This window comes from Montipora capricornis, chromosome 6, assembly GCF_036669925.1.
Source record: "Montipora capricornis isolate CH-2021 chromosome 6, ASM3666992v2, whole genome shotgun sequence".
Classification (NCBI taxonomy): Eukaryota; Metazoa; Cnidaria; class Anthozoa; order Scleractinia; family Acroporidae; genus Montipora; species Montipora capricornis.
This window is the reverse complement of record NC_090888.1, coordinates 30,253,751-30,263,750: the sequence shown is the minus strand read 5'-3', so window position 1 is coordinate 30,263,750 and position 10,000 is coordinate 30,253,751. Positions and strand designations below refer to the sequence as shown.

Sequence of the window (10,000 nt, the reverse complement as noted above, 5' to 3'; positions counted from 1 at the left end):
CTCCACTTGAGATACTGTAACAGCTTTATAATAATTATTAGGTTTTGTTTTGGTAGCAAGCCAGATCCTTTGCCTAGAAACTAAACCTTTCGTAATCAGTACAAGAAAGATAACAGCAGTGACAAAAAAAACACTGAAAAGCAAAAGCATGGTTTCCTACATTGCATCAAATCTGCAGGAGCCAGCTATTAGTGTGACATCCCTGAGTCTCCTTCTGTCCTTTTTAAAATTGTTTTGACATTAATTTTATCTCTTTCTGTCTGGGGTTGCTGTGTACAGTGTATTTACTCCCTAAAAATAGTCAAATTTAATTTCTTTCTTCCATTTGTTTTGTATGTTTATTTTACTGATATTAGCATTTTTGTCTTAGTCTGTACTGTTTCTCACTGGAGTTGCAGGGTGTTTATTTTATGAGAGATTTATTGGTGAGTATTGATCAAAGTTCTTCATGACAGCATTCAAAGGTGCTTTATTGAAGAGGATAATATTTGAAATGAAACAAAAAGGCATTATTAATGATAGCTGATTTACATTAATTTTTTTTTAATGTCAGTCTAATTTTCTACTTGAAGAGTTCCAAATAACGGATGCCTTCCGTTTTCCCAAAGGTACTAAACAGTTGTTTCATGTGGCGAAGGAAAGTATATTAATTTTTCCGTTTTTCTGCTCAGAGCAAATCTAATGCAAATGTTTTGGGCAAAATAATATAAATACCCGGTAAACACAGCAGAAATGGACCTGGAAAGGAATAAATCAGATACATGTATGGAGTACGTGTTTCATTTTTCCGATATTCCAGAATGTTAAGTCAACCTCTATGGGTATACCCAAAATTTTAATGTAGAAATTGAATTTTGTGTGTGTTTGGTTGAATAAAAAGTGTGTTTTAAAGTCAATTGTTAAAACTGTACATGTTGGGAAAAAAAACAGATGTAACATTATTGTACTGTTCCATTTCTATGGAAATAAATATGTTAAAAAAAAAAAAACATGAAGAATGAACAGAATAACCTCACCTAACCTTTGTTGTAAATCAGAGAGAAGCATATGAAATGAGTTGATGCCAATGTAAGCAATCATTCCTCTAAGACTAAGGGATGTATGATGGGCTTAGTAACAAGCCATTAAGCTACTGTACAGTACACTGTCTATCGTGAAGCCAGATTTTCTAATTTAAATTTGCATTATGTTACAGTTTTACAATGCAAGTAAGGTGCCATGAATCTCAGTGGTGGAGTATCCTAATATACATGTACACGTACTGTTACAATAATTATTACATACGTGCCAACTCTCCCGGATTATCCGGGAGTCTCCCGGATACGGAACGAATCTCCCGGTCTCCCGTACGGGTCATTAAATCTCCCGGATAAAAACGACTCTGAATATTTTACAGACGTTTCTCCATTCTAGACTCAAATTGCATCCCCAAGTTTTAAAAAACATCGACATTTTCAAATTCGTTTCATTGTTTCTTAATGCACTTCTTCATCTCTCAGTTTCAAACACACGTTAATAGAACTAAACAAAATGACTTCCTTTAGCTATCATAGCCATATATATATAACCGATTGTTTGATTGGATCTCCGATTAACCCTTGCCACAAGTACCCTGTTTTTCTGCAAATTCACAATGGCGGCAGAATATTCTTGTATTCTGAAGGAGCTGCTGGGGGATGGGTGGGTGCATTTAAGGGCGGAGGGGAGAGGAGGGAAGGGGGAGTGGGTAGGTTGATCGAGGGGGGAGGGGAGGGGAGACCAGCTGGAAAAAATCTCCAGAGTTTAGATCTCCATAGGTTGGCATCTCTGTTATTATAGTACATGTGCATATAAAAATCGACTATTCTGGAGTCATCATTACTCTACTAATAGCATTTCATCATTGCCTTTATTATTACAAGTTTGCGCCATTTCAGCAATTATTAATTCTTAGTCCTAGCATTATAAGTGGCAGGTGCAAAACCCAGGTTACAAATCACAGGTTATTGTTTTACTCCTGAACAAAGGACGTTTAGGGCTAGTGTTAGCATTGGTGAAAGGTCAGGGTTGTTTGGTAAAACAATCTGTGTAACAACAATAATTATCCTGCAAAGGATCTCTGAAATAATAATTACAGTTGTAGCTGAATCACCTTGAAACGATGTCTATCAGTCTTTAAAATTAGGGTTATGATATAGGGAGCAATTGAACATAACTGTTCTATAAATGTATAAATGTATGGCATTTGACAGAAGTTCACTCTTTTTGAAGACCATCTTTCTACTTTTCTAAACATCAAACTTTTCTAAAACTTTAAACCACCCACTTTTGGAGAAGGTTGTGTATGAACAAGGAATGCCATCTTTCATGTTTACACTTTCGTTCTTGTCTCCACTAATATTAAATATTACATGTAATTTCCTTAATTGTCATACATGTAAAAGGAGGCAACATTAATATTGTTGTTCATTGAGAAAAAGAACCTTCTACAGTTCAAGCAAAAAAGTATTTACAGAAAAAGATGCACCTTGAAACTACTCAAGTCAACTGTTTAGTAGGGTTTTTGCCTTGTAACGAATTTTGTTCTCATAGCCATGTCCATGCATTATTTTTAATCTTGCTACTAACAGTAACTAGCGATTATCCGGAAAAATGTAAAAAGCAACACGAAAACAACAGAGGGGCAATGATTAAAAAAAAAAAAAAAACAGGACAACACTTTTAAGTTTACAAGATATTATGTTGTTGAAATTAAAGTTCCATTTTCTTTATTATAGAAGAACCAGATGAGACAGGCACCAGAGATGTAAGTTACATGTCCAGTCTTGTGGTTTGGTTTGTTTGTTGTTTACTGTCTTTTGAATTTCTTTCACTAAAATGTACATTGTATGTACAATTTTCAAACAATAATTAGCTCATGTAGCTCATGAGGGAAATCCGAATGGGCTATTGACCCATTGCCCTTGAGGGCGAAGGGCCTAATTTTATTACTGTTTTATTATCACCCAACTAGTCAGACAGAAAAGGCAATAATAAAGTTAGCAAATGCAAGTTCACAAAATATTTATTTGGGAATAAAATGAAAGAAAGCGTCATGCTTTTTGCTAGTCGAGGACTATAGTCCTCTACAGTGTAGTAGCGTACACTGTAGCCAATTAAAATCCAGGATTTGCATTAGTCCACTAGTTCGCCGTGATACTAATAATAATACATACATGTATTTATTATTGATTGAACATAATATTTAAAGTGCTACTATTGTCAAATTATTATCCCTTGAATTTTTAGGTTTATCATACAAGTATAGAATTCCAGGAAACATAAAATATGCCGTTTATAATTATCTGCATTGCTTCCAGTGATATTTAAGTTTGAAAAATGTGTAGAATTGCAAGTGAGATTTATGATGTCATTCATTTAACCCAATATAAAATCAAGTAGGTATATAAAATTGATAGTGTAAGAGCTATTTCGGTCAATTTGCAGCAGAGACCATTGAAACACAGTTAAGGCTAATAGTTATACAGGAAACACACCTTCGGGTGTAAAGAAATTGGTTCCTATGGCAACTCACTCTTTTCCAGTCCCCTCCAACTTGATTCAATATTTTGGATGATCATAAGCTAGAAAAACATTAATATGCATATTTTGAAAACTTGAATAATTATCTCTGGAACAAAAAGACATATTTGAAAAGAGTAAACAACATTCTTCTTCTTGTACAGACTACATGTTTATGATTGTCTTTAAATGGCTTAGAAAGGAAAGATGCAAATTTTGTCATAGTAGCACTTCAAAATTAATGTGGATAAAAAGGTTATACCGTATTTATTCGATTAAGTGCCCAACCTCGAATAAGGAACAAAAAGTTATGCATATAGCCTGGACTCTAGTCAGGTGTGGCGTGGAGTCTGGCGATGTTGAAGAGTTTCCCGTCTGACCTCGTCTGGACATTCTGTACAGTCTACAAAGGCATATTGGAGCAGCATCGAGAAGAAAATCCCAAACAGGGTTGGAGCAAGGACATAGTTCTGCTTTACTCCACTGCTGACTGGGAAGGCATTGGAGGTGGCCCCATTGCAGTAGGCTGTACTCTGCATGTCCTGGTGAAAGGAGGTGATGATCGCCAGGAGCTTTGGAGGACAGCCAATCTTCTGGAGGATGTTGAAGAGCCCACAAAGTCAAAAGCTTTGGTGAGGTCCACGAAGGTGAGAAACAATGGCTGCTGCTGCTCTTGACACTTCTCCTGCAGCTGACAGAGGGAGAAGATCATGTCCACTGTGGACCTCTCGGCTCTGAGGCCACGCTGTGACTCGGGGTAGACTTGCGAAGCAAGGCTCTGCAGACGGGTCAAGGTGACCCGAGCGGAGACTTTGCCAACTATGCTCAGAAGAGAGATACCGCGATGGTTGTTGCAATCACTACGGTCACCCTTGTTCTTGTACAGGGTGACTGTGTTGGCATCTCTCATGTCTTGGGGGATGTGACCTTGCTCCCAGCACAGGCAGAGGAGCTCTTGAAGCAGTTGCAAGATGGTTTGCTTCTCATGCTTCAAAATGTCCGGCGGGATACCGTCCTTCCCTGGTTCCTTGCCACAGGTGAGACCGCTGATGGCTATGTTGAGCTCTTCCAGTGTCGGCGTTTTGTCAAGCTCCTCTATGACTGGCAACCCAGGCAGGGCATTGAGGGAAGTGTCTGTGACGATGCTCTGGGTTGAGTAGAGCTTGAGATAATGCTCCACCCAACGCTACAGCTGCATGCTCTGATCAGTAATGACCTAGCCAGTCTTTGATTTGAGCAGGGCTGTTTTGATGCCAGTGGTTTCTGGTTATGGCTGGGTCCAGAAGTTTATGACCAGGAATGGGCTGTCTGTGAGGCGCAGAACCACTGAATCGCAGAAAGACCAGGACAGACTCATCAACAAGCTTATTGCCCATATCTTACAAGTAGGACGACAGCGAAACAGGCATTCCTACAGTCATAGAGACATTATTGCCATGGACGAAACAGCTGTCTGACAAGATAATTTTATCCTGTCCAGCACTACTGTTGACAGCATGGGAGAAAACAGGAAGACAACAGGACATGAGAGGTCCAATTTAAAGTCTCTGTCTGTTTGACAGCAAAGGCAGACGGGACAAAACTAAACCCGTTTATTGTCTTTCTGGGAGCCAAAAGAGAAACAAAGCAGCTTAATGAGGAGTTTAAAAATAAGTGCTATGTAGCCTCTTCTGTGAACGAATGGGTGAATGAAGACCTGACTCATGACTGGGTGCAAGGAGTATTGGGCAAGTTCTCATTTACTCATCGGGTGTTGGCTTGGGACTATTTTTAAATGCCACATCATAGACAGCATTAAGCAAGAACACGCACATGCAAAGATCAACCCTGTCATTATAGTACCCGGTGGTTGTACTACCTAAGTATATCCAAGCCCCTGACGTGGCATGGAATAAGCCCTTCAAGGCCAAAGTAACTGAGAAGTATGATGCATGGATGGTTGACAGAGCTCATTCATTTACAGCTGCAGGAAACATGCGTGGCCCACCTCGTTGTGAAATCGTCAAGTGGGTTCCTGAGGCCTGGGAAACTCTAGACAGAGAGTTAATTATCCCTTCTTTCAGAAGCTGCACGCTTACTGTGGCTCCTGGCGGATCTGAACCTTGTCATGCAGGACAAGATAGCCTGGTATCCATCCAGCAAGCCCTAACATCTTCTCGCACGACTGACTCATTTGCTGACGTCACGCTGTCGGATGTCGACGAGGCAGCACCAGAAAGTTCACTTATTGAGCTGATCGACAATGACATTGAAGTTGATTGAGAATTATGATTATGAACAATGAGTTGTTAGTCCTGGGCATACTTAAACCGGACAATAAACAGTTATAATTTATATGCTTTAATATTTTGTCATGTTTTGTTACAAAATAAACTTTTAGTTAGTTTTTAAATGGTAAAAATTAAAAAAGTGCCCACCTCGAATAAGCTCCCACCCTGAAAAAAATTGAATAGGCGCCCTTGGCACTTAATCAAATAAATACCGTAGTAGGGTGCGGTGCATAATAGAGTGAGAAATTTCCAAGAATTTAGATTTTAAATTCTGGATTTTCATTTTGCAAATTCTTAGTTTCATGACAATCAGTGTTGGATCATTCCAATTTTGTCTTTGTCTGAAATCCAGAATCAAAATTAGTGCTATTAAAATGTACCTGTATATTGTACTTTACAGATTACCCAATTGAATGTACATTTTTGTACTGTTTAGACTTACAACACAGATGCCCCAAGCTCGGTGTGAGGGAAAGCCAACAAAAATATAAGGATTGTATGGGAATTCCGATAAAAGAAAATTATATGAAAAAATTCTCACACAATTAAAAAGCCTAACCTTGTTACCATTGAGGGTCAGTTCCTTCCTGTGTGTTTTTTCTTTCCAGATTCCACACAATTTGAGCTGTTTTCAGTTTGTTGGTTGTCAACAGTTATGATAAAAAACATCGAGGTCCGTTGACAACCAAGGAATTGAAATGGCTCAAATCACTGTCGTCTAATCTGAAACAAACACACACACAGGAAGGAAGCGACCCACAATGACAATAAGGTTAGGCTTTTTAATTGAGAATTTTTTCCTATAAGTATTGTCTTCTCAAGTATTTTATTGGGATTGCCGAAGTATACAAATCCTTAAATTTTTCTGTCTTTCCCTCGCACTGAGCGTGGTCAGTGCCTGTGCTTACAATGAACAGATGGAATTGGTTTCCAAACATGTTTTTACTGCAGGCAGAGTCAGTTTCTTGAATGTGTTGAGAATCTTAATTTTACACAAACATGACAAGTAAAATATTCTCTTGGACAGTTTGACACAGTGAAACCAACTATAAGTGTCACTCTTTTGAGGGAAAAGGTTAACACGGACATGTTGTGAAGCCTTTCACCTCAGAACTGGTCCCCACTGACGAGTAAAATTGTCTGGTTTGAGACAAAGTAGAATCAGTTCTGTAAGTGTCATTCTTTGGTGGGCATGGCTTAAGGGTGAATTTGAGACAATATAATTATAGTTATTGTATGTTGGAAGTCATTAATTTTGTTTCTGTATGGCTGCTGAGAAGTGAATAGAACTTTTAAACCACCGCCAAGTTAACCCCATCAGAACTTGTGAAAAGAGCTAGTTTAATTGTGTGGTATGAGATACAATCTACACTCATATCGCATCTTGTTCATTCAAAAACAAAGTAAGGGGGAAGGGATTTGATTTTTCATTTAACTTATTTGCACTGTGGGGAAGGACTAGAAGGGAACAATTAGGAACCATTTGAGCTAGTCCTCCCAGAATTGTGATTTATCACTCATAGGGCAGCCACAACACCAGGAATACCAATTTTCCCCTAGAATCTGCTTGGCAGTGACAGACAAAGCACTGTGATCAACATAGGAATTTGCAGTAAATAATACATTGCTGATTCACTTGACTAGTAGTATATAATAGTTGTAATAAATTTCACTTGCAGCCTTTGATAACAAGACTTATGATGGACTACCTCATGCCAGATCCAGAAACTGAGCAAAGGAAACGAAATGAACATTTGCGGTTAATGCGTGAAAGATGTGATGCTTAGTATCCTTTGGGACGTAACCCAAATTAACCATCTTTATGATTCAAAATTGTGAATGCACAATTCAAGAGTCACATTTTTAGCAATAATGATGTGTCACCTTTACTAAAATTAACCAGTTTTATATTCACTAAACTTAAGATATATAGCTTCAATTAGCACTAGCCTAAGGGAGTTTTTATGCACTTAGCCTTTACAATAATGTCCAGGTCCAGGGTTGAGGAATGAAACGCTTGGAGAGTTTGCCTCTGCTTTATAAGCCACACCCCCAACTTTCACACATGATTTTAGAAAAAATAAAATTTTAATTTGGAAAGGTCATTAAAATGAAAAAGAATGGAGATATCCTTTCTCTTGTTACAGATACAGTATATTATATTAATTTTGGTCTTGAAAAGTTCCAAAGTATTAATCAGTAAAATGAATAGATTTTGTAATCAAGAATACCACATCAAGTCTCAGGGTGATGTTATCAAAATTTTGGCAATTTACTTTTTATTAACCTCGCTGGTGACACAAAATGATGCCATTTTATCACGACGACACTTGTAGCTCCAGTCCCTTTCTGTTACTAATATACATGTACAGTGTATGAACCAATTTCAACATTTTCATAAAGTATGCTTCACCCTTTTTTACATTAATATTTTGCATTAACCTCCTTGACCATTGCTCTTTAGCTTGGAGTTGAAGCGGAAACCTAACCTGGGTTTACAGCCCTTCGACATTGAATTTATTGAAAAGGACATCCAGAGAGCTCCAGAGTTTGGACCAGACCATTACTGAAGTGAGAAGCAAGTCACATGTATTTGTAGCAGACATGTTACAGCTGTATGTTTGCCATGTTGTAAACTGAACAAAGGGTCTTTGTTAAAGGTCATGCTTGTAAAATTGTTGTTGTTGATTTCTGTTGATATTGGTAAGATTCCATAATTTTGTTAATTCTAAATAAACTTGCCCATTTTTAAATTGCTGCTGAAGTGTTGCAGTATCTGCACTTATGTCCAGGTTTGCATGCAGCTGCAAAAATCGTAAAAGCAAAAAGAAGAAGACAAGTCCTCAACTATGAAGGATATTTCTGCAAAAATTGCTAATTTTGCAAAAAATCCCAAAAATCTCATACCATGGGATGATCAAAACACTCCTTTCTGCCATCATTCATCATCATCATGTACAGTAGCTGTTGTGGTTCAAAATTTTTAAACCAGTTCAATAATAATTGTTGTCATTTTAATTTCCTGTCTTTGAGATTGTGCTATTATGAATATTAGACAAACAAAAATCAAGACTGAACTGGTTAAACCAGCAAACAATTTGAACCACAACATAGCCATTAATGTTCATTTTCCAAATTACATAATACAGCGTCATTCACTGTCAATAGATTTATTTTTCGACATTGACTCTGCCACGGTTACAGCTGTATGCAGAAAAAATCCTAGTGCTCCTTTGCAGGAGTCCAACCTATGACCTTCCATTTACGAATTCGGATGCTCCACCACTGAGCTATAGGAGATTCATGGGAGGTAGGACTTGGGGATACTCTGAAAACAATCCAAGAGCTCCTTTGCAGGAGTCGAGACTACGACCTTCCAATTACTAGTTGGGATGCTCTACCACTGAGCTATGGGAGACTTTTGGGAGATAGGACTCAGGGAAACAATCCGAGAGCTCCTTTGCAGGAGTCGAGACTGCGACCTTCCGATTTCTAGTTCGGATGCTCTACCACTGAGCTATAGGAGTCTGACTTGTGGGAGATACATGTACCGGTAGGACTCAGGGATTCTTGAAAAGCAATCCAAGAGCTCCTTTGCAGGAGTCGAGACTACGACCTTCTGATTACTAGTCTGGATGCTCTAACACTGAGCTATAGTAGAATCGTGGGAGCTTAAGGACTCGGGGATACTCGGAAAACAAATCCAAGAGCTCCTTTGCAGGAGTTGAGGCTACGACCTTCCAATTACTACTTCGGATGCTTTACCAGTGAGCTACAGGAGACTCATGGGAACTACACCATTCAAGGGGAGGGTTTTTGAGGGGATGTACATGTAAGGCTTGTTAACCCATTAGTGACTTAAAATCCTCTGGTGTTTGACACAGAGAAAAATCTTTTTCTTCCTATAAAGCTAAACTAGGGTCATGTGACAAAAATTAATGTTGCAACCATTATTGCCCTGCCATACTGCCATCCAAAAAATTGGCGAAATGGAGCACATTCACTGGGAAGCATCGGAACTCTTAATCAGAAGGTTGTACAGCTGTATGTTCCAAAGGAGCACTGTGATTTTTTGTAATCTCTCCACTTCATTCACCAGGGTTACCATGTACAGTGTAGTAGCTCTTTCAATACAATAATTTGGTTTTTTTTTTTCTGAAATGAAACTTGCCTTTTTTTCTCAAAGTCCC

The 10,000-nt window shown here is 38.4% G+C and overlaps 1 protein-coding gene across 1 annotated transcript in view; it reads left to right on the top strand.

Annotated features, from left to right (window-relative positions):
- The window catches only part of LOC138051928 (uncharacterized), an 11,286-nt gene extending 2,723 nt beyond the window's left edge, over positions 1-8,563 (top strand). The window contains exons 3-6 of the mRNA XM_068898248.1: positions 371-425; positions 2,757-2,785; positions 7,490-7,596; positions 8,275-8,563. Coding sequence (XP_068754349.1) covers positions 371-425; positions 2,757-2,785; positions 7,490-7,596; positions 8,275-8,380 — 297 coding nt within the window. The 3' untranslated portion in view covers positions 8,381-8,563. The remainder of the gene's footprint in view (positions 1-370; positions 426-2,756; positions 2,786-7,489; positions 7,597-8,274) is intronic.
- Positions 8,564-10,000: the final 1,437 nt, after the last annotated feature.